The 25998-nt window shown below is 39.9% G+C and overlaps 1 protein-coding gene across 1 annotated transcript; it reads left to right on the top strand.

Moving 5' to 3' along the window:
- The first annotated feature begins 5667 nt into the window (after positions 1-5667).
- On the top strand, positions 5668-24868 carry LOC131539479 (shaker-related potassium channel tsha2). The gene is made up of 2 exons (XM_058774083.1): positions 5668-8767; positions 21680-24868. The coding sequence occupies exon 1, from the start codon at positions 5821-5823 to the stop codon at positions 7255-7257; it is 1437 nt and encodes a 478-aa protein (XP_058630066.1). The 5' UTR covers positions 5668-5820; the 3' UTR covers positions 7258-8767; positions 21680-24868.
- The last annotated feature ends 1130 nt before the right edge of the window (positions 24869-25998 follow it).

The following is a 25998-nucleotide window of genomic DNA, read 5'->3' as shown; positions in this document are numbered from 1 at the left end:
ACTGAATGTTCTGTTGAAGCATTTTAGAGCTTTTCAGACACTTGCATAATCGCTGCAAGTGTTTTACAGTTTGGAGTATTTGAACAATGACATCATATGATGAGTGCAACAAATACCATTTAAAATGAAACACAATCTAACTAGGAATGAGAAGAACCTGAAATGTGAACTGTGCTTTGTGCTCCAAAACTTTGTAAATCAATAAAATACCAATGAAATTACAAACTAACTTCAAAGCAACTAATTATTGCCACCAAAGATTACACGAAGAATGGTTTATTTAAACTGTGCAAACAATATTATTCCTAAACATCAGCTGGATTTGGATGCGCATTCCCATAATAATACCAAATGTGTACATTCATAAACAGCCCTCTGTGGCAAGCTATGTTTGCATTTAGCCTGTAAATGAAATGTATCTCTTTTTATGTTACTACACTTTGCCTACATTTATTGTCCAGTCAAGCACCACTCACAGTTTCTTTTGAAAATGCAAAAGTGTAATTGCTTCTTTGTGATTCTGTAAATAAAGCTGAGAGAAAAAATTATTTGACCCCCTGCTGATTTTGTACCTCTGCCAACTAACAAAGAAATGATCAGTCTATAATTTTAATGGTAGGTTTATTGGAACGGTGAGAGACAGAATAACAAAAAAATCCAGAAAAACACATATCAAAAAAGTTAAATTGATTTGCATTTTAATGATGTTTTATTAACAAAGTTCGAGAGGAGCGCATCAGATACTTAGCCTAATTAACACAAGAGGAACGCACTCAAGTTAATCAACACCATAGGATATAAATATAGCTGACATACCTCTATCCTTTGATGGTTAATCAGCATCCCTCCACCACCCCTTCTCCACCCTTGAGTTCTTACTACACTTATATGGGGGGGGGGGGGTTCCCGAGCTCGGAGCCCTTCCTCGGACAGCACGCCAAATATACATTACTATACTCCAGCTAATTATATGTAAGTGTGAACTCGTGAAATTAGTGATATAAGTATTTGACCACTTCGCAAAACATGACTTAGTACTTGGTGGCAAAACCCTTGTTGGAAATCACAGAGGTCAGACATTTCTTGTAGTTGGCCACCAGGTTTGCACACATCTCAGGAGGGATTTTGTCCCACTCCTCTTTGCACATCCTCTCCAAGTCATTAAGGTTTCGAGGCTGACGTTTGGCAACTTGAACCTTCAGCTCCCTCCACAGATTTTCTATGGGATGAAGGTCTGGAGACTGGCTAGGCCACTCCAGGACCTTAATGTGCTTCTTCTTGAGCCACTCCTTTGTTGCCTTGGCCATGTATTTTGGGTTATTGTTCATGCTGGAATATCCATCTACGACCCATTTTCAATGCCCTGGCTGGCTTCAAATGCCCTGGCTCTGACGGTACATGGCCCCGTCCTTCGTCCCTTTGATACGGTGCAGTTGTCCTGTCCCCTTAGCAGAAAAACACCCCCAAAATATAATGTTTCCACCTCCATGTTTGACGGTGGGGATGGTGTTCTTGGGGTCATAGGCAGCATTCCTCCTCCTCCTAACATGGCGAGTTAAGTTGATGCCAAAGAGCTCGATTTTGGTCTCATCTGACCACAACACTTTCACCCAGTTCTCCTCTGAATCATTCCGATGTTCATTGGCAAATGTCAGACGGGCCTGTACATGTGCTTTCTTGAGCAGGGGGACCTTGCGGGCGCTGCAGGATTTCAGTCCTTCACGGCGTAGTGTGTTACCAATTGTTTTCTTGGTGACTATGGTCCCAGCTGCCTTGAGATCACTGACAAGATCCTCACGTATAGTTCTGGGCTGATTCCTCACCGTTCATGATCATTGAAACTCCACGAGGTGAGATCTTGCATGGAGCCCCAGTCCGAGGGAGATTGACAGTTATTTTGTGTTTCTTCCATTTGCAAATAATCACACCAACTGTTGTCACCTTCCCACCAAGCTGCTTGGCGATGGTCTTGTAGCCCATTTACTCACGGTATCTGTATTCTAATTCAAGGACTCCATCCCTCAAAGTACATGAATTTTGAACTGAGCACTGTTAAAGTGTAATGAAACCCCCCTGTTTCAGCGCTGGTCTTTCACACCTTAGAGCTGAAGAAAGAAAAAAACCCTCAAGAAATGGGCGTGTAAAACTGTGGAAAAATGGGAGTGTAGAGGGTGGGAAGAGGGGAGAAAACAACCAATAAAACACAGACCTACAACACACTCTTTATACAGACAAATGAATATTAAAATATCTTTAAACAGAAAGAATAAAGGCAATCACTTTTTGTTTACTCTTCTTTGAATTTTCAGTCTATATATCATTGTTTGCGGTGTATCACAATAATCCATCATGTCATCGCGTTCATGATCAGTATCATCAGCGCCCTTATTTGTGCATCTTTTATTTCAAAAAGACATGATATGTGCGCGTATACGGTGGTGGTTCATATTTGGAGCAGGAGAGAATATAAAATATGATTGCTCTGGTCCGGATATGAACTATGATCCGCCCAGCGAGTGTTGTTAAACTCGACACAGCGTTCCGCGCAGAAACTGCTCTCCCATGCACGCTCCACTTATTGTTATATTAAATATTGTTACGGTCATGTTTACAGAGGTGAACTGACAGCGCGGAAGCTCTCTCATGAGATTTGAATTCTCCACTGTAATACAACCTCATGCATAATTCAGTGCAGTGATTGGATCATAAGAGTTCATTCTCATGAATAATACTGAGAAAAGCTGGGAAACTGACGTGGACGTGTACTCATTAGCCACGGCAGCAAATCACCACTCCAAATTAACGCATATGGTTCAATTTTGCTTTTTGAAGAGCGAAATTGCTCTAAAAAAAACACTTTTCACTTAATAATAAACATAATGAGTGCTAAAGTTGTTTTCACTGATGTGCAATCTGTTCATGTATGTTAACATCTGTTTTATCATGTGTTTTAGGGTTTCATGACACTTTAAACAATATAAGCTACAAATTATTACTATATCAACTATATCGACTGTGACAGCTGCCATTGTTGAGCGGCAGTAATATTTGTATTGGACTTGAAAGATATAACTTGTCTGAAAACAAAACAGGGTTCATGTCTAAATATTTAAATACATAATTAAGAGAATAAACTCACCAACATTTGAAATGCTTTAAAGTTTGTGTGTTTTTTAAAATTATTTTGTGTGTTTGTTTTTTATTTTGTTTATTTATTACAATTATCTCTGAATTGTTACACAGATAATCAGTGGTGCCTTCAGGATTTTTTTTTTTATAATGTTAGGGTGGCGCAATACAAAAAAGTGTTGCATGCCTAAATCTAATGGCAGACAATAATTTTTGGTGTTACCATTCATTCTGGGAGCATATAAAGTTCTATAGGCTATTACTATACAGAGCAAAATAGAAAAAAAGTTGCTCTGCAATTCAACTGCAAGTACCCTCATATTTATTTGGAATGCAAATTCATTTCAAATGAGAGTAAAAGTAAACAAGAAGCATAGATGTTTAACCCATCACTTCATCAAAACAATTGGTACACTGACTGTTGCAGTAAATGAAGCCCTAAATGTTCTCAGAATTTACAGGCCTTTTGCTGAAGAAGGTGGATGTTGACTGCTTTCTTCTTCATTTCGATTATTTATCATAAACCCTACATTTGTGTGGAAATATGCTGTCAGTGCTTAATTTAAATATTTTCTGTTTCTGTTGTCAGACATAAAATAATAAAATACTACTCGTCTATTTGAGTAACAAAAACTGTTCTACATATGTGACTTTAAATGTTGCCCAAATCTGCAATAATTTACAGATCAACTGATGGAGTAACAGGGCTCTACGCTTACTTTTCTTTTTAGGAGCACGGTCAAAAATTTAGGAGCACCTTCTAATCAATAATTAAAAATTCTGATAAAAAATTAACCTTCCCATTACGAGGTGATATTTGACTCCTTAAAGTGATTTACAGGGAATTTTGTTTATACCTTTATAATGGCATTTTTCTAACTTTATTAAAAGTATGTCATCTTTTATTTATCAATATAAGCTTTTTAACATTTATAACTAAAACAACAGAATGAAAAGTATAATAAGAATAAGTTATCAATCAATTGAAATCAGTATTTAAGGAATAAATTTGTACAGAGGTGGCACCGAAGAACACACAAGTGGCTCGTATAATGAGGCTGAGAGTGCAATTAAATTGCAGCAGCGGCTCAGCTGTTACTTTGTCGGAAATTATTTTCGTTGACGAAATAGAGCAAAATAAGGCAATACTGTTGTAGTCAGAAAATATAAGTCACTTAAATTAATATTAACTTCTTGTTTAATGAACTGTTGTATTAAATCAATCACATTTGCAAACTCCCTTAATAATCATTAAAAGCTGTCAACTCATCTTAGTTTGCGATCTCACAAAACTATTATAATCAGCTCCTTACACTGCACAGTGAATCTCTAATTTATAGTCTGTCTTCGTGTTGTTTGTTATAATGAGTGGATACGTCTGTAAGTGATAGGCTACATTACTCAACGCAGCCAAACACGTTATGAGTACGTTAGAAACCTTTGAAGCTCAGCGCAAACTCAAATATGCTGACTGGGTCAGTCTCACGTTTCTCCTAAATATTTTTTTCATAGTCGCACGCAGTAACCTAGTTTTCAGTCTCAAATGCAACTGAAATGGTGGCACTGTAGAGCCCCGAGTAATATTAATCTAATAAAAACTTAAAGTGTTCGACATGTGAGCAACAGCAATAGATTCAGTTCCTAATTAATGCCTTAGTGACGCAGAATCTATAGCCAAACAGTATTGTATTATGTGAGTTTGACAGAATAAACTAAGTTTTATATAACACACGAAAACTAAGTTTTACTTGTAAGTTTCCTCTCTCGCTTTGATTGCTTCTCTCGAACTTGAACAGACCATGTGCTGCAGTATGCTTCGATAGTGTAAGCGCGCAAAGTCTCTCACCGCAACGCAGGTAAAGAGGGGGAGGGGTTGAGAGCGAATTCTACGGTATACATAATACAAGTTTATTATATTTATTTTTAATGTAGTGTTTCGTCAATGTCCGTGTACAAATTTGTACTCCGGAGGCGCCACTGCAGATAGTGTGTGTTTGTATCCTAATTCTCAGTTACTGTAAATTTTTTACACAGTTTTATAATTGTGTCTATTTGTGTTTACAATTAAGGGAATGCACTGTTAACCTTTTCAGATTAAATGAGTTTTGCAGTTATTGAATATTATTGATTCACAGCATGCAACAACATAATAATGAACACATGACACCAATCATTTTTTTTCTTTCTTTTAAAAAAAAATCCTTTTAAAGTGTTTGGAGCAACCTATCTTTTTTTTTTTTAAAGGGATATTTATTTATTTATTGTAAAATATTTTTAAGTCAACGTAAGTGGAGCTACTCCAAAAAATATTCATTAATCCACATCTGGAATAGTTAGCAACTAGTGAAATTGAATACTACATATTAGAATATTGGAATATTAGACTCATGAAAAAGCACCTGTAACATTTAGTTTGTTGTTTAAAGGAATAAATGTTACAATGGCTTGCCATAGAGCTTGGAGAAAGCGAGAGAGTGAGGGAGGACACTGCTGCTTAAAATGCTGTGAATGTGACAGCCAATCGACCAGACTGCCAGCATCAGCTTGGGGAGGGAATGTGGAGAAACCTCCGTGAGGAAAATGCGCGCGAAGTGACGCGACACGCGCCGCTCTACAAGTGCTCTGACTATCTTCCACGAACAGCGCGAGAAGCGGGGCGCGAAAACGACTCGCCCTTTTGAGGGGACAAACATGACTGTGGTGCCCGGGGAGAACCTCGATGAGACTGTGGCATTGGCAGCCCTGTCCCAAGATGTTTACGACCCTGAACGGGCAGACCAGGAGTGTTGCGAGCGGGTGGTTATCAACATCTCCGGGTTGCGCTTCGAAACCCAACTAAAAACACTGGCGCAATTCCCTGCCACCTTACTCGGTGACCCCAGGAAAAGAATGCGCTTCTTCGACCCTCTGAGGAACGAGTACTTCTTTGACAGGAACCGACCGAGCTTTGATGCCATTCTCTACTACTATCAGTCTGGAGGCAGGCTGAGGAGACCCGTCAATGTTCCTGTGGACATCTTTATGGAGGAGATCAAATTCTACGAGTTAGGAGAAGAAGTCATTGAGAATTTTAAGGAGGACGAGGGTTTCATCAAGGAGGAAGAGCGACCTTTGCCCGAAAACGAGTTTCAGAGACAGGTCTGGCTGCTGTTTGAGTACCCCGAGAGCTCTGGACCCGCGAGGGGCATCGCAATAGTCTCGGTGCTCGTAATTTTGATATCAATTGTCATCTTTTGCTTGGAGACTTTACCAGAGTTTAGGGAGGACGGGAAAATGTACGAGGAGCACCTCACATTCAATGGAACTGCTAGTTCAAAGAAGCCCAATCCGTTCACAGACCCCTTCTTTATTGTGGAGACCCTTTGTATAATCTGGTTCTCCTTTGAATTGCTCGTGAGGTTTCTCGCGTGCCCAAGCAAGCCCGCCTTCTTCAAGAATATCATGAACACAATCGACATCGTGGCTATTATTCCCTACTTCATCACCTTGGGTCTGGAGTTGGCCGAGCATCAGGGCAACGGCCAGCAGGCGATGTCTCTGGCCATCCTGAGGGTCATTCGCTTGGTGCGGGTGTTCCGCATTTTCAAGCTTTCCAGACACTCGAAGGGGCTTCAGATCTTGGGCAAGACCCTGCAGGCGAGCATGCGGGAACTGGGTCTCCTCATATTCTTCCTTTTCATTGGGGTTATACTGTTCTCCAGCGCCGTGTATTTCGCCGAGACAGACGACCCCGACTCGGGGTTCAGCAGCATCCCCGATGCCTTCTGGTGGGCAGTGGTTTCCATGACAACTGTGGGCTACGGGGACATGTGCCCAGTCACCATCGGTGGCAAAATAGTGGGCTCTTTATGTGCCATCGCTGGTGTGCTCACCATTGCGCTTCCAGTGCCCGTCATTGTGTCCAATTTCAATTACTTCTATCACAGGGAGACCGAGCACGAGGAGCAGATGCAGTACACGCATGTAACATGTGGCCAGCAGCAAACCTCGTTTGGTGAATTTAAAAGGAGTGACAGCAAAGCGTCCCTTTCTAAATCAGACTATTTGGATTCAGAGGATGGAGATTCAGTCAAGTACACCAACTGCAGCCCCCATAAAGCATACACAGGGAAGCTTACTGATGTATGAATGTAGAACGCCAACAATTATAAACCCAAAGAAGCGCACCTTTCTCTGTGAGTACATCCTCATCCCTCGCGCTGGCTTGAGTAGATCTGTGAGGAACAACACTTCATTTGGAAACGACTACCGTGGATTTTACTATGACGTGATGTGCGATTGTTTTCTAAACTGTCTTCCATTGTTGTGATAGTAGATCGAAGCGCGAGACGTAGTTATATAGGCGCAAAAATAAAAAGAGAATTAAATAGAACGTATGTTAATATATAAGCAAGCCCAATTAAATCCACGTGTAGCACTTTATTCGTATACTAAACTTAGTCCACAAATTCGTTGGCGCGTGATCTGTTAGTTTTTTCAGAAATTTGGTGACAGTGCGAAACAGACGTTTACATACAAATCGCTAATTTGAAAGAAATAGTAGGACCAATATATGTAACTTTTTTGTTATTTATTTATGTTTTTCTAGAGAGGGCAGTTCAACTGCAAGGTCATTTGGGGAAAAAACGGCTTGCCCCAGCTTATTTAAAATATTATTATTACAATAATGTGTAACGTTAAATTTGGAAATTTGAGAAATACATATCTCCGTGCTTTTTTGAGGACGATCAGCAAACCAGCTTTGTGATTGTTAATTTTAGGAACACACTGCATTTTCAGTTTGTCATAATATCAGTGGCACTGAATTAGCATTGAAAGGTTATGGCATCTTAAAATTACATGATAACATTATTCGAACTATGTAGAAGCAGTTCAGGGATAGACAACATGAAGCTTCTTCATTTCTTCATATTATCAACAGATGTGTAGGGGATGAATGAGGAGAGGCTCGATTTCAACAAAGTGCGCTCAAATCTGGACACGAGTTCTTTTTAAAATACACTAGCGTTATCTAGTGGACAAAGGTGGAAACTGCAGTCTTTAGGATACTAAATGTGTTTCCATAGCAACTTTCCAGACGGTTCTGGTGACATTGGGCTATTATTGTTCCCTTAATTTATTCACATGAAAGATGGCTTCTGGTGCTTTTATTTTAAAACAAGGTACATTCATGAATTCAGTTAAATGAAAAAAACCATCAACCCTCAGGTAGGCAGGTTTACATTCTTATTAGGCCTAGTTAAACTAAAAGAGCCAACAGAGGCTTATCCAATATATCAAATGTGAATACAAAGTAACAATATAACACCATATAGCCCATATCCGTAAAAAATGGAGAAGTGTCTTCATTTCTGCTCTGCAACAGCATCAAGAGAGGATCATGAATTCAGCACAAAAAGGGATTCATTATGACGTCACTGTGAGAAAGGAAAAATTCATCTTCCCATTGGCTGGACTAGGAGAATCAACGCCTGCAATGTCAGAAATGGACTAACTGAAAATGGAAATAACTGCACAGATTTCCGGACACACCACATCATCAAGTTTTTTTTTGTTTGTTTGTTGTTTGTTTGTTTTTAAACTCTCTGCTCCTTTAATTGGATTTTCACATTAACAAGAAGAGTTCAGACAGGAAGAGGTATGTAACACTGCACATCCCTGAAAACATAACTGTGAATTTGTTGTAAAGTATCTTAGCACGCACGCGCGCACACACACAAAGCGAAGATAAGTTTTTTTGTTTTGTTTGTTTTTTGTTCATGGACAGTTTAAATGATATGAGATATTGAAAAGGATCAGACTTGTTACATAAAAGTGTGCTTTTTTTTTAGATGAAAAATAATCAACAAACCCAGCACCACATTCATCCAATACAATGCACACTAATCACAAATTTCACTCCTAATAAATCCTAAAATATTTGTCCAAAGAAGTTTAGTAAATATGTAAATCGAAATATGTATACACAAAAAGAGGAAATATAATTTAAAAACCTTTTAATGTAATGGTTTGCAGGGTATTAAGTTTAGGAAATATAATATACACTGTTATTAATTCCTGTTTTCATGTAGGGAACAAGCACACGATTGAATTAAATTACACAGCAATATGACTATGTCTATGTTTATAAATATAGTCGTTTAAAGAGTAAAAGTATATGAGATAAGACTTGTGGTATGCAGATTACAAAACTAGGAATATTTCATTCTAAACCAACACTACAAGTTAAAATTGTATACTTTCTTTCTGTGTTGTTTGTGTACACTAGGGGGCGGTATGTGTCTGATTTATCACTTTGTCAATATCCTTTCTGTAGATCTGTAAAGCCAGTATTTATAATTTAATTGAGTCAGTGTACAATAATGTTTAAGGTATTATTTATTTTTACCACATTATCTATAAAAAAATCATGACAATATAATATTGAACAGTGACTGTTCTTCAAAATAAAATGTACATTTAATAGCTGTACTTTGACATAACTCTTTCAGAGTAACAAATTAAGAGGAACTGTTACTATATTATGTAACAATGTATAGTAAGATAATGCAGAATAAATTGCTAAAATTTCATCTTGAATATGTAATATATATATAACTGTACTGGCTGAAATCTGTCAGTTATCATAAATAGTCACTGAATTCATTGGGGAACAACCAAAAGTACATTCTCATGTATCAATCCAATTACAGAATCCTTAAACTAGTTCCATTAACAGAGCACTGCACAGCATAAATAATGTTGATTAATAAATAGATCTTATATTAAATACATATTCTTAACCCAGGGTCAGTCCACGGCAGCTGTTGGACTGCTGTGCCAGGTTACATGAGGAGAGAGTGGGGGTATTTCCTGACCCACTTTAACACTGTTGTGTTGCATTGACCATGTGTGTTTAATGTTTTATGAGGGAATGCTGGTCTGGTCACATGGGGAAAAAAAGCAGAAATAAGACTGATGTATAAAGACCCCTGACATCATATTGTATTGTGTGTTATAGATTTCACTCACACACACACACATACATATACACACTTGATTGCCATGTTCACTTCAGCAAAGGTCATGTTATTTCAAGCTGTGGATACTTTCATAATCCAGGAACCTTTGGCACTTACAGTTGATCAGTGGCCATCGTGTGACTCTCATATACCTCCTCGTGGCCCAGGAATATTGTCCCTTAATACTCTGTCTAAGGATCTGAATACGCACTGACAAGTTTTTTTTTCTGTTGGAAAATATGGCGAGCAAGACACAATAAGAGTGACTGCATAATGCTGTTGTCATTTGTGGCACTCGTGCTATTGGCTTGTGTTACAGCTCACAGGTGTTGAATAGGTCAGTGTGACTTTGTGGCTTGTTGCAGTTGTTGGTGCAGTGAAAATGAAACTGCATGGCTTTAGCTCTGGCTTTCACAGGGGTGCTATTTACACGGTTGCACGGTAGCACAGTGTTGATATTCCTAAGACAGTCTAGTTAGGGTTTCCTCTGAATGATTCAAATTCTTAAACTGATTCGGTTAGACTGCTTAAAGGGATAGTTCATTTACTCATCCTTATGTCATTACAAAGCAGTATGACTTTTTATTTAATTAATACATGTAATTATTCTTTTAAATATTTAATTTAATGTAATTTAATTAATGTTTTGGAGCATGAAAATATGTCAGTGCTTCATAATCAGAGACAAATTAAGCGTATAGCGTTAGTTCTGGCAGGTCACGTGAGTCAAGCTTGCATCAGCTGATCACATCTACCTATAGGAATACAACACCTATCACGACATTCCTATATAAGCTCTATTCAGTATTATTCAGCAGCTTTTTGCTTGCTCAGGAGCAAATTACCCTCCTCCATCCCCAACTCCTGGGGTTATTATTGCTGCTCTCCCTGCTCATACATGACAGGCTGCATGGATGAGCAGGGAGTGCCCAGAAAAGAACCATACCGCCAATCAAACTGTATGCTAAGTGTCAGTTTAAAAAACTGACTAAATTTACAGTTTAAAAAAGTAATAAAATAAGCAAAAAAGCCTGTTGTATATTTGTATAATGTTGTATAAACAATCTTTGTCAGAAATTGAAATAACTAAAAAGTTAAATAAATAAAATTGTGTTTAACAATTTACAATAAAAATCAATTGTCAATCATTTTTAAATATTAGTAGTGTTACTGCAATGTAATAGCACCAAAAGGATAGAGTGCCATTAGCCAATCAGTGTCATGATGTTTATGTAGCTGTATTATACAATACAGATTCTTTCAAAGCTGTATCACATTAATAAACAGGAAACTATAACAGTGTTAATATTGTAAAATTCATCCGTTATATTAAACATTTAATTTCAGCTGTAAAGCAGCTTTAAGAAGGCACTAGTGTCATTATTCAGCTCAATTTATCAATTTAGTTCAATGTTGTTTCCCTTCATGGTTACACTTTATTTCGATAGTCCACTTTAGACATTCTAATAACTATAAGTAACTTTGTAACTACATGTCAACTACATGTCAACTAAATGAAGTTCACAACGCAGATTCGGGAGGAGCTTAATCATCCAGTCCTGCCAATCATCGTTTCAACCGTATATAAGCAGCAGTCATTGTTCCGTCCAAGCGACTATTCTTCCAGCATAGTGGCCCCGCCCTATTCTGTGAAACATGTCCCACCCTGATGAGCTTCAGCTGTTCACCTCTGACAAGGAACTTTAACTGTCCATTGTGTCGGACGGGACGGGAAAGGATTGCGGCATGCTTTTGCCTCCGCAAACATTAATTTTTCTCATAGACAAACCAAAGTACAGTTGTACGCTCTTTACACGAAGTCACTATCTGGAGAGAATACACCAACTGTACCTCCCACCCACCCTCAAAAGGCTTCCAGTCGACCGTCTAAAAGAGCTAGGCTAGCCTCTTTCAACATGGAGGCCGAGACAGCCTCGGTCTCTACCAGCGTTTCCTCACCGGCCGCAGCACCTGCACTTGCACCTGCGCCCGCCCCCGCAGCTGTAATCCCCGCCCCCCAAAACAATCTTGCGGCCACGGTCTTAAGCCCTTTGCTTTCACAGGACAACTTAGCCCCTCAAACACGCTCCCAAGCTCCCACCTTTGCCCTTGCCCACACCATTGTTCCTCCTGTCCAAGCCCACCTTTTACCCACCTCAGATTTGCTCAGTCTTGCCCATTCCTCACAAAATCCCACTCCTGTCCTTCCTCCTCCTACTTCTTTTGCAACTATCTCCGGAGTGCCCCCCAGCGTGAGGCTGCCTCCGCAATCGGGTCCCACTCCGGTCTCTTGTCTGCATCCCCCTTATATTTCCTCATCTACTTCTTTCTTTCCTTCTACGAGCACAGAACCCAACATGAGGCTGCCTCCGCAAACGGTGCCTGCCTCGTCTTTTCCCCCTATCAGCCTTCCTCCCTCTAACGTTACTCCAGCCCATCCTCCATCCTATACTCTCTACACGACCGTTTCTTGCTAACAATTACAACATCCCCTACCTATTTCCTCTTTGTATCACCCAGACATTAACCTCCGGCCACCCACCTCAGCACAGTTCAAAGAGTTTTCTCTGAACTAGGCATTCCAATTGCATCCGAGAAAACTGAGGGACCCGCCACCTCCCTCGAGTTCCTCGGAATTCGCCTCGATTCAGTCAAATTCTAAGCCTCGCTCCCTAAAGAGAAAATCAACAGAATTTCCAACGTAATTAATAACCATACTTCGGCCACAAGAATTTCCAAATGTGACCTTCTTTCCCTGCTAGGCCACCTAAATTTCTCTATGAGATTCGTGCCCCAAGGCCCACCCTTTTATCTCCCACCTTCTCTCTCTAGCATCCTCTGTCTCCGGCTTAAACGATTTAGTCACCCTGAATGAATTGTGTAGATCAGATCTAAATCTCTGGCTTTTGTTCCAGTGTTCCGGTGTCCTGGCCAAATTCCCTCCACTGGCCCTTGTCAATCATGGCTTCCCAATAATCCCCATCCACTTGATTGGCTCTACGACACTCTCTCCTCTCCACCTGTAGCTGGTGTGTGGTGAGCGCACTGGCGCCGTTGTCCTGTGGCTGCCGTCGCATCATCCAAGTGGATGCTGCACACTGGTGGTGGTTGAGGAGAGACCCCCCCCCCACATAATTGTAAAGCGCTTTGGGTGTATTGCAATACACATGAAAGCGCTATATAAATGCCTCATTCATTCATTCATTCATTCATTCCTTAATCAATGCAACGGCCTCACCTTTTTCTACAACGCCCACGTTGCGCTAGCCAACGACATGCACCTATTTACTGACGCAGCCCCCTCAGTTGGATTCGGGGGGTATTTCCAAGGTCGCTGGTTCGCTTCCACATGGCCTCCCGAACTCCTAAATTTGAAACCGCCCATCTCCTCCGCTCTATTCGAGCTCTATCCAATCGTCATCGCCGCGACATTATGGGGGAAAGAATGGGCTTCTAAAAGCATCCTCTTCCATTGCGACAACTCAGCAGCAGTCCACTGCATAAATAAAGGTAGATCCAGTTCCACGGAAATCGTGCCTTTTCTAAGACGTTTGATCTGGAATTCTGCCTGCAACCAGTTCATAATTAAAGCAGTCCATATACCAGGTTGTAAAAACTCAGTTGCTGACTCTCTTTCCCGTTTTGATTTCAGATTCAGAAATTCAGATCATTGGCTCCTCAGGCAGACCAGTCACTCACACCAGTGCCTCCTTATTCGGACCTGACATTCCAGTAAACCACCCTCTCCTGCATCTTCACGACTTATCCATCCATCTCATCCTCCAAGTCGTTTCACCAAGAACACTCAGCTCATACTGGACGGCTTGGAACTGTTTCAAAACCTTCCATTCTCACCTCAAGCTTCAATTTCCTGACTTCTCTCTCACAACTTCTTTTGCAACTTTTCTCCACCACTTCAAACAGATCCAACCCAGCTCCATAAAAACATATCTTAGTGGTATCCACTTTTTCCATAAATTAATTTTCAGCCGCCATCAACAACCCTCAACTCTCCCTGCTTTTAAAAGGTATTGAAAAATCCCAACCCCACCATCTAGATTCTCGCTTGCCTATCACCCACGAAATATTAAGCAATTGCTTACTCACCCTTCCTTCAGGTTACCACTCCGAAAACACAGCCAGATTACTCAACCCTTTTCATCCTCACTTTCTTCGGTTTTCTCAGATGGTCCGATTTCACCTGCAATTCCAAATTCAATCCCAGGATCCATCCGGCCTTCTCCAACCTCCAAATACTGGACAACGACACAATTCGCTTTAACATCAAACGTAACAAAACGTGTTACTTTAAAGATCAGTTAATGCACGGCCATCCAATTTTCATTTTTAACTTACCCACCCCCCTCCAGCCTTACCAATCCGTTGCCCTCTTCTAGCTCACAAACGTTCTCAAATTCAGTCTCCCACCCTTTTCGTATACGACAACAATAGGCCCATCTCCAGACATTGGTTTCAAAAACACCTCAAATCAGTCCTGACTAAATCAGGCATTTCAGCGAACCATTACTCCAGTCATTCCTTTTGCATAGGTGACACAACTTCAGCTGCCCAAAACGGTCTCCCCGAAATCCAAATAAAGAGCTTAGGCCAGTGGTCTTTGAACGCCTTCCATTCATAAATCAGATCAAACCTTTTCCAAATCAGACAAGCACACCAATCTCTCATTCAATAATCCAGCCACCTCGCACCTGTCTTTCATTAAACAACAAATTACTTTCGTTTCGCAGAAGTAGCAGGGATTCCCCTTTCCCCGCCCTCTAGCTCCCATTGCCTCACCTAGCCCAATGTCTCAAAGCAGGGAATTCCCTGTCTCCCAATCATAAATCCCTCAGTCATACGGCCAGGACCGTCGGCTTGCCAACCTCCCGTTGCCGCAGCAGCGACTTTCTCTCCTGCAAACTTCTAACCTTTTCACTACCGCAGCAGTGAAATTTTTATTTCTCTTCTTAACCTTAATCAACTTTTCCACTGCTGCAGCAGTGCCTTTCCCATCCTACAATATTTTAATCAAAGAGTTGATTCTGTTGATGTTGATTCCTTTGTCAAATCCTCCCAGCAACGATTGCACTGGCTGTTAACCATTTGCCATTTGGCTATTTCTCTGCCACAGCAGAGACTTTCTCTCCCGCAAAATTTTAACCACTTCACCGCAGCAGTGAGTTTTTCTTTCTTTTCTGAATTTATTCAATCTTTCCACTGTCGCAGCAGTGGCTTTCCTACCCTGATATCTAACAGCTCATTGCCGCAGCAGTGAGTCGTCCTTCAAACCCTGCAATATTCCTTAGTCACTACTGCAGTAGTGACAAATCCTCACTAACTTTTACCCATCAGCAGCGATTTCTTTCAAGTCAAGTCAAGTCACCTTTATTTATATAGCGCTTTTAACAATACAGATTGTGTCAAAGCACTTAACAGTATCAAATTGGAGGATAGAGTGTCAGTAATGTATAATGATAAGATTAAACACTCAATTTTCAGTTAAAGGCATTTCATTATTGAATTCAGAGATGTCATTGTCTAGCTCAGTTTAGTTTAAATAGTATCTGTGCAATCTTTCTTTTGTTAAGCTTTCCTCTTCGCCATAGCAAAGTTTTCCCCATCGCTCCCGCAGGAGCATTTTTTCTCCTTAATGCATTAAATAAGTTTTTTGAGGGAACAATCAAAATTCTTTATTTCTCCAGTCGATGACGAGCTTGCTGTCCTTTATAAGCCTTTTTTGGGGGGTTTCTTACTCAGAGCTCAAGCCGAGCCTCGGGTTTCGCAATGATTAATGATTACTTCATGGACAGCAAGCTAAGTTCATTTTACCATTACCTGGCAGGGCTGAATGGGCAGGAGAACTTGTGAATTCTCATTAATTTGCAACTACATGTCTACTGACTCTCAGAGTAGACTGTTAGGTTAAGTTTAGGGTTAGTAGAATACGCTGGCATATACTTGCAAAGTTTCTCATAGTCAGTATGTTCTATGTTGTGGACCCATCAAAATAAAATGTTAGAAGATATTAAGCAGACAGTCTACTAATACTCTAATGACTGCTAGTTGACATGTAATTGCAAAGTTACTTACTGTTAGTAGAATGTTTAAAGTAAACTATCGAAATAAAGTGTTCCCCAATTCATTTCAATAACTGTTTTGATGATGTAAAGTTAGTGTCATTATCCAGCTCAATTCAGTTTAGAATTATATTCTCATCTGACAGTGTCAGTGCAGTTAAATTGGTAATATTACTTGCCCCAACTAAACAAGCCAATAGGTGACAGTGACAAAGAAGCAGAACTCCATCAGGTGACAGCAGTGGAAAGTAATAATAAAAAAAAAAAAAAAAACCTTGGGTAACATCTAAAGACTGAGTGACAGCTACAATTTTGTTTTAAATAATTCTAAATTTTAAAGGGCCAATTTGGATGTTGTTGTTTATTACGATACAGCCAGTCGCATTACTGTCAATATCTTACTGTCGATGTTGGTGGTGTTACCATTACTACTGGTGGGGGAAGGCGATTAGTCACCAGAAGAGACAGACGGCAGTGCGTAAGTGTTTTAATACTCATTCTTAGCTCTGTTGTTTAAATTAATTCCTTGCTGCTAGGAAAGAATAGTTCGTTTCCTACCTATTTCTATTCTGCTTTTTCGTTGTGGTTTATATTTTTGATTGCACTTACTGATCATTATAATAACTGCCCTTTAGCTTAAACTCCTTTCCTGCACTTAAGTGCGAAGTGTTAGTTTCGATTTGAGCCATTGCCCTGCGATTGGCTGGTGGTTGTGCTAATTAAAAGCGACCACAGCTTTTTTTCACTCTAGACTGTGTATTTGTTTGAGGTGTGTTCAGCCTCCTCGTGTGAAGACTGAGGAGTGTAAAGACCTGCGACTTTTTCCTGTGCGACTTGAACCGAGCAACGACACCGAGCTACACACTTGAGTATCTTTTTTTCCTTCCTCACTCTGCTCTCCTATCCTCTTTCCTTCTACCTCTATCATGTGTCTCCAAAACATTCCGGTTCTCTCTCAGCCACGCTCTAACATCACTCGCAGACGGCAACGTAATACTGCTAACCTACGCCCTATCTCTACATCTTCCACTACACCTCTGGCTTTCTCTGTGGGTCTCTGGAATTGTCAGTCAGCCGTCAACAAAGCTGACTTCATTTCTGCCTTTTCTTTAAAATCCACTCTCAGCATCTTGGGCTTGACTGAGACCTGGATTCGTCCAGAAGACTCAGCAACCCCAGCTGCTCTCTCTACTAATTTCTCTTTCTCTCATACTTGGCGTCAAGTTGGTCGGGGTGGGGTACTGGCCTGCTCGTTTCACACAATTGGAAATACTCAACCCACTCTACCCTTTGCAATTACAACTCATTTGAATGTCATGCCATTACTGTATCAGCTCCGATAAAACTCCAGATTGTGGTAATCTACCGTCCCCCTGGACAAATTCTAGCCACCTTCCTAGAGGAGCTGGACGGGTTGTTGTCCTCTTTTGTGGAGGATGGCATTCCACTCTTAGTCTTTGGTGATTTCAACATTCACCTAGACAAGCCTTATGCTACAGACTTCCACTCGCTCCTAGCTTCATTTGATCTCAATCGCCTTACCACTACTAGCACGCACAAATCAGGCAACCAACTTGATTTAATTTACACACGCAATTGTACTGCAGATAACATTCTGGTACAACCGCTACATATCTCGGACCATTTCTTCATTACATTTACACTACATTTTGCTACCCGTGTGCCACCAACCCCCCTACCGGTTACTTTTAGACGAAACCTGCGCTCCCTTTCTCCTTCCCATCTTTCCTCTGTAGTATCCTCCTCCCTTCCCTCACCTACCCATTTCTCATCTCTGGATGTAAACGCAGCTACTGAAACTTTATGCTCTACCTTAACTTCTTGTCTAGACGACATTTGTCCTCTCTCCTCTACGTCAGCACGGACTGCCCCTTCTAACCCCTGGTTATCTGATGTTCTTCGTGAACATCGGACTAAACTCAGAGCGGCAGAGAGAAAATGGCACAAATCAAACAACCCGTCGGACCTGAGTAGGTATCAGTCTCTGCTCTCATCTTTCTCTGCTGATGTCCACACTGCCAAATCCTCACATTTCCACAACAAGATCAACAGCGCTCCAGACATGCGTAATCTCTTCAGAACATTTCATTCTCTCCTCTGTCCCCCTCCACCACCTCCCACCACTTCTATTACAGCTGATGACTTTGTAAAAAAAGTAGCAGACAAAACTAGATCGATCAGTGATCAGTTCTCACCTCCACGCACACAGGACCCCCAACCAACCACATCCACTGCTAAACCTCCCATTTTCTCCTTCTGTCCCCTGACGGAGGCTGAAGTATCCAAACTTCTCCTCTCCAACCATCCTACAACATGTCCTCTTGACCCAATCCCCTCGCACCTTCTGCAAGCAATCTCTCCCACGCTCTTACCGACACTCACACACATCATCAACACATCCCTCCTCACAGGCATCTTCCCCACTGCGTTCAAGCAGGCTCGGGTAACCCCACTGCTCAAAAAACCTACATTAAACACTTCTCTTATAGAAAACTATAGACCTGTCTCTCTCCTTCCATTCATAGCGAAAACACTTGAACGTGTTGTCTTCAACCAGGTCTCATTGTTTCTTTCACAGAACAACAAACTGGACGCTAAACAGTCAGGTTTCAGGAGTGGCCATTCAACTGAGACTGCACTTCTCTCGGTCACTGAAGCCCTGCGAATTGCAAAAGCCCATTCCAAATCATCAGTCCTCATTCTGCTGGATCTATCTGCCGCGTTTGACACTGTCAATCATCAGATACTCCTCTCCACTCTCTCATCACTGGGCATCGCTGGAATTCCACTTCGCTGGTTTGAATCCTATCTCACTGGTAGGTCTTTCAGGGTGGCCTGGGGAGGGGAGGTATCCAAAGCACACACACTGGTCACTGGGGTTCCTCAGGGATCGGTTCTTGGACCCCTCCTCTTCTCCACATACACTACATCACTGGGTCCCATCATACAGGCACATGGATTCTCCTACCACTGCTATGCTGATGACACACAGCTCTATCTCTCTTTTCAACCAGATGATCCAACGGTAGCTGCAAGGATCTCTGGTTGCCTGGCAGACATCTCGGCATGGATGAAAGAACATCACCTCCAGCTCAACCTGGCAAAGACTGAGCTTCTTGTCTTTCCTGCCGCTCCAACTCTACAGCATGACATCACGATCCAGTTAGGTTCATCAACAATTACCCCATCAACTTCGGTCAGAAATCTTGGTGTAATCTTTGATGACCAGCTGACCTTCAAAGACCACATTGCAAAGACTGCTCGATCTTGCAGGTTTGCACTACACAACATCAGAAAGATCAGGCCCTTTCTGACGGAGCATGCTGCACAACTTCTTGTCCAGGCCCTTGTCATTTCTAGGCTGGACTACTGCAATGCTCTTCTGGCTGGACTTCCATCAAACACAGTCAAACCTCTACAAATGATTCAGAATGCGGCGGCACGACTGGTCTTCAAGGAACCCAAAAGAGCCCATGTTACACCTCTCTTTATCTCATTGCATTGGCTACCAATCGCAGCTCACATCAAGTTCAAGACACTGATGCTTGCTCATAGAACAACCACAGGCTCAGCACCCGCCTACATGCACTCACTATTAAGAATCTACATCCCCTCCAGAAGTCTGAGATCTGCTAGTGAGCGACGCCTCGTGGTACCATCACAAAGAGGCTCAAAATCACTCTCCAGAACATTCTCGTTCACCATTCCTGGCTGGTGGAATGATCTTCCCACCCATATTCGGAGTACTGGATCCCTGTCAATCTTCAAGCAACAGCTGAAAACTCATCTCTTTCGACACTACTTGACTTACAACCTCAACCTACACATAAATAAAAAAAAAAAAAAATCTTTCTCCTTACTTATTCCTTCCCTTGCTAGCTTGTACTTATTTAAACAATGCCTGAGACTTGGTGTTACAAGCACTTCCTTTGTCGGATTGCCTCTTCAAGATGAATCGCTTCATGTGTTCCCCAAATTGTAAGTCGCTTTGGATAAAAGCGTCTGCAAAATGACTAAATGTAAATGTAAATGTTACTTTCAGTGGACTTACTGCCAGTGCTGTTACTGTTGGTGGTGTTACTGTCAGTGGAGTTCCTGTTGATGGTGTTACTGTCAATGGTGGCATTACTACTGATGGTGGTTCTGTCAATGGTGTTACTGTTGGTGGTGTTACTGTCAATGACGTTACTGCCAGTGCTGTTACAGTTGATGGTGTCACTGTCAGTGGTGTTACTGTTGATGGTGTTACTGTCGGTGGTGTCACTGTCAGTGGTGTTACTGTCGATGGTGTTACTGTTGGTGGTGTCACTGTCAGTGGAGTTTCTGTTGATGGTGTTACTGTCAATGGTGGCATTACTACTGATGGTGGTTCTGTCAATGGTGTTACTGTTGGTGGTGTTACAGTTGATGGTGTCACTGTCAGTGGTGTTACTGTTGATGGTGTTACTGTTGGTGGTGTCACTGTCAGTGGTGTTACTGTCGATGGTGTTACTGTTGGTGGTGTCACTGTCAGTGGAGTTCCTGTTGATGGTGTTACTGTCAATGGTGGCATTACTACTGATGGTGGTTCTGTCGATGCTGTCACTGGTGGTGCTGTTACAGTTGATGGTGTCACTGTCAGTGGTGTTACTGTTGATGGTGTTACTGTTGGTGGTGTCACTGTCAGTGGTGTTACTGTCGATGGTGTTACTGTTGGTGGTGTCACTGTCAGTGGAGTTCCTGTTGATGGTGTTACTGTCAATGGTGGCATTACTACTGATGGTGGTTCTGTTGATGGTGTTACTTGTGGTGCCGTTACTGCTGATGGTGATACTGTCAGTGCTGTTATGATCGGTAGTGTTAATGTCAATGGTGTTACTACCAGTGGCTACTGTCAATGGCATCAGTAACAGTGACATTACTGTTAGTGGTGGTGTTACTGTTGATGGTGTTGCTGTTCAGTATTGGTGTTACTGTTGATGGTTTTACTGTAGGTTTTATTACTGCTGGTGCTGTTACTGCCAGTAGTTTCACACTCAGTGCCGCTATTGCTGAAAGTGTACAGTTAGTTGTAACATCATATATTTGACGATAATCAAATGTGGCTAAGTGTTTACATTTTTGTAAAAATGTAATTATCAAAAAATCATCATGCAGAAGATTTAGATTTAACATGTTATTATTTATTTATACATTATTCATTTATACATTATTTATTTATTTTTCTATTCAAGCTGCACTACCACCTGCATTTGAACATCATGTGCTATGCCACGCTGATGACAAACTGACTGCTCTGTGGTAGTGATGCAGTGTAGAACAGCAGTCCATCTAAATAACATTGGTCACTGACTGTTAATATTTATGAGGATTATATATGGGTTTGTAATAGTCATATTTGTATTTATGGATACAGAAAACATCACTTTTAATATGCAATGGGTAAGAGTTCTGTTCTCTTTTTGTTTACAGGTACAGTCATGAAAATGGACTAACTGTCCTTCAGATCTGCATATACATGCAGCACAATATTGTCAAGGACAATATTAACCTTCACCAGAGCAGCACTACGTGGGACAAAACAAACTTAATTTAAACCACATTCACTTGTTCCTATCAAAGGAATTATGCACAATGTGTCTCAAAAGGAATCATATTGTCAAATCTGGAATCTAACCATGAGGAAATGAGGACAACGTGGTGAAGATAAAGAAGATGCTTTGAAGCGCCCTGAGGTAGAAACTATTTACTTGAAATCACAGAGTACATGCACAAACAATTTGTGAGATGCATCTTGATGTTTATCTGCCCCCAAAACAACATGCTACTGGGACAGGTGTGTGTGTGTGTGTATGTACACGTGAATATGTTTTCAGACCAGCAGTATGTCACGTTTAAATGTTACAGATCATGTGCTATACCAAAACATATTATGGCATGCATGGAAAGTTGGACATGGAATAAATCTTGATTATTATGTTAATTTATTATTATTTTCAACAAACTCAGTAGTCATATTAAGTGGGAACAACTATCAATGACAACAAATTACTTGACTGTTGAGGTTAACATTGTTAAATATCTATTTTTTTAAAGTATCATAGGTTTTATATAAAAATGGAATCGGTTAAACTGGTGAAAGGTTATTTTTCTAGTTTTTTAAAATTTTGCTAAATCATTTTGAGTTTTCTTTCTTTTTTTCCACTCTGTTTATTTTGCCTACAGTGAAAAGGAAATGTGTATACATGTAGAAATTCTGTCATGATTTCCTCTTGTAATTGTTCATGCAGTACAAACACTGAAACGCAAAGGTTGCTGCAGGTTTGTGTCTTTATTTCTTTTATGATTATTGATATAGTTTCATAATCACCCATCACTGAAAGCATCTACCTCACTGTCCTGATTGGCTGTTTTACTGTGCATATACCTCACTGTGTTGAGTTACGTGAAGCAGTTCACAAGCCTTATTTCTGGAAACAGCTCGAGCATACAGCTTGTCGTGTTTCCCCACATTACTGTCGGATGTGTGTTGTCCTGACTTTGTCCATTCTGGTTTTGGGCAATCATTCAATCCAAAAAGTCAAGAAGAATTACAGTGATGTAAAGCTGGCAAGTAAAAACTAATTTCAACATGCCCCAAAACAAAATGGTAACACTTTACAATAAGGTGTCATTTATTAACATTAGTTAATGTATTAACTAACATGAACAAACAATGAACAATGCATTTATTACACTATTTATTAATCTTTTTTAATGTTAGTTAATGAAAATACAGTTGTTCATTGTTTGTTCATGTTAGTTCACAGTGCATTAACTAATGTTAACAAACACAACTTGTGATTTTAATAATGCATTAGTAAATGCTGAAATTAACATTAACCAAGATTAATAAATGTTGTAGAAGTATTGTTCATTCTTAGTTCATGTTTACTAATGTTGTTAACTAATGTTAACTAATGAACCTTATTGTAAAGTGTTACCAACAAAATAAATAATAGATTGAAATGTATTTCCCCTGCTTTCGAATGATAGAGATATATAGGCCTAAGAAGTTAAAATCTATAAATAGATTTTAGTAGCTAAAATGTGGGAAGTTGCAATGTGATAGGGTTTATATGCTAATGATGATACTTGAGAGATGATTGTACGACAGTAGATTTTTCTAGATGAAATGTGTATATTATGTATAATGTCCCTATTTAAATAAGTAATTATTTCATTCAGGTTTGTTCATGAGCACAAATGTATCCATTTCTACTCCTGAAATCCTGACTTTACCTGCATACTGTATGAATATCTGCATCATGTCAAATGAATGTCCAGCGTCCAGTAAATAATTTTGTTGTCTCTGTGCATCAAAAAAACTCTGCTGCTTTGAGGTCTTCCATGTGAAAGCAAGATGCTTCATAATAATTTCTTCACATTGCCATTTTTTTTAACTCTCTCATTTCATTTACAAGCTAGTTTTGATAAATAAGCATGTGTTCTCTGCATCTATATTGGACATTACTACTGTTTAAAAATAGGACAGACAGAGCAGTAATTGTTGGCATTGATTCATTTTAATGGATAGTTTATTTAAATTAATTAAATCGCTGATTCATTTGAGTCATCACTCAAAGTTCTCAAAATTAAATTTTTGTAGCAGGCCTACAATATAGTTTATACAAGCTTTTGCAATACAGTCATACAGTCTTATTTTTCAATTACATTATATCAATTGTGTCAAATATTGCAGAAACACAGACCCAGAGCAATTCATTTATGAATTATAAATCATTATGTTTGGTCCATCATTTCATATTTGGCATAGACACAGTGTGTTAATATGATCATGTCAATATAAATTGCACGGCTTTAATCGTGTTTTACACATGGTTTTCATGTTGACTGCTGCCCATTCGTTAGATTTGATAAGAGCTGTGATACAAACATTTACTTACTAACACATTTTTGAGTAATCCATAGCATGAATGTATCATGCAGAACAAGCTAAGTTTTTATTATTAAACTGTAATGATCTATATGAAAGACCGCAGGGTAGGGGACACCAGAAACACCTGTCACATACTGTATAAGCCAAAGTGACACTTATTCCACATACACTCAGAAAAGATCTTTCTCTATCTGCTGTGATAGTTTCTTTGATTAGGAGGTATTTAACTGATTTCTTTGGACATACAATATTTTATAAAGTTTTGATGAATTCAAAGCAGGCCAAGTTGTTGACTGAGCTAACATTAATAAATTCTAACACTGCCACTGGCAGCTACCAAACAGGATTTTGCTATGGCTGTGAGTTAAGAAACAGGTATTGTATGGCTTTTTAATTTTTAAAATAGATAATGAACATAATTTCTTCATAAAATAAAAAGTTAACTACCAGCTGCTGAATTCATCAACTAATAAATATTGTTTAAATAAAATAACATGGACAACAATAGATTTAGTTACTATAATAGAATTAACATCCACCTTATTTATTAGCAAAAGAGTAGGCGGAGCCATTTTTAACCTGCAAGGCTTCCAGTGTCAGTAGCTTCCAGATATTTTAGCTGAACAAAAACAGTCTTGCTGCAAACTGGTATTTGTTATGATATTATTTCAGTCATCTTAAAGGTATAGTTCACCCAAAATTGAAAATTCTCACCCTCATGTTGTTCCAAACCTGTAAGACATTCGTTCATCTTTGGAACACAAATTAAGATATTTTTGATGCATTCCGAGAGCTCTCTGACCCTCCCATAGACAGCAAGGATCCTTACACGATCAAGGCTCAGAAACGTAGCAAGGAGATCAGTAAAATAATCCATGTGACATCAGGAGTTCAACCGTAATTTTTCAAAGCTACGAGAATATTTTTTGTGCGCAAAAATAAAAAGGCTTTATTCAACAATTTGTCTCCTCTGCGTCAACCTGTAGCCCCATTTTGGAGAGTATCCACTGAACGTAAACAGCGTATGCTGTTCTGTGTCAGCTGCGCCACGCAGATACATTGTTTTCGTTCAGATCAAAGCGCAAACAACGTAGAAAACGTATGTGAACCCCTGATGTGACATGAATTATTTTACTGATCTCCTTGCTACGTTTTTGAGCCTTGTTTGTGTAAGGATCCTTGCTGTCTACGGGAGGGTCAGAGATTTCTGGGGATGCATCAAAAATATCTTAATTTGTGTTCCGAAGATGAACGAAGGTCTTACAGGTTTGAATCGACACAAGGGTGAGTAATTATCACTTTTAGGTGAACTAACCCTTTAATCCTAAACACTTTGAGTTTGTCACTTAGATGATTTTACTATTTACTCCAGGTTGTTATTCTTCTAGTAATTTACCTATAGTGGCCAATGAATCAGATGTCTTGCACAGTTACAGGAAATAGCTTACTTTGTTGTTAAATAATAAGTGAATAATAGGAAGCAGATAACTTTTATTAAGAGGTGCTGTTACTTTGAACTGAGCTCTTAGACTGTAATTTGGTCATCTTGTAAATCAGATGTTTCTTATATGAAAATGGCAGGTAGAGTTGCAGCATTTTGCAGAAGGAAAGTGTAAAAAATATCACAATTACCCCTGTCTCCTCTATCTTGTGGTCATATCTCCGCTGACTGTCGACTGCGTGTACTCACACATGTAACTACACTGTTGCCTAAGCAAGAAGCGCATTTCTGACGTACCTTTAATACCACCTTATAAATTAAGTGGTATTCAAAGCAGGGAAATGTATTCCCAAGCACTCCATTACATAAGCTGATCATGTATTTATGAAACCAATGTGAGAAGTTATAAAA

Source organism: Onychostoma macrolepis, chromosome 04 (genome assembly GCF_012432095.1).
Source record: "Onychostoma macrolepis isolate SWU-2019 chromosome 04, ASM1243209v1, whole genome shotgun sequence".
NCBI classification, from domain to species: Eukaryota; Metazoa; Chordata; class Actinopteri; order Cypriniformes; family Cyprinidae; genus Onychostoma; species Onychostoma macrolepis.
This window is presented reverse-complemented; position numbering and strand designations above follow the sequence as displayed.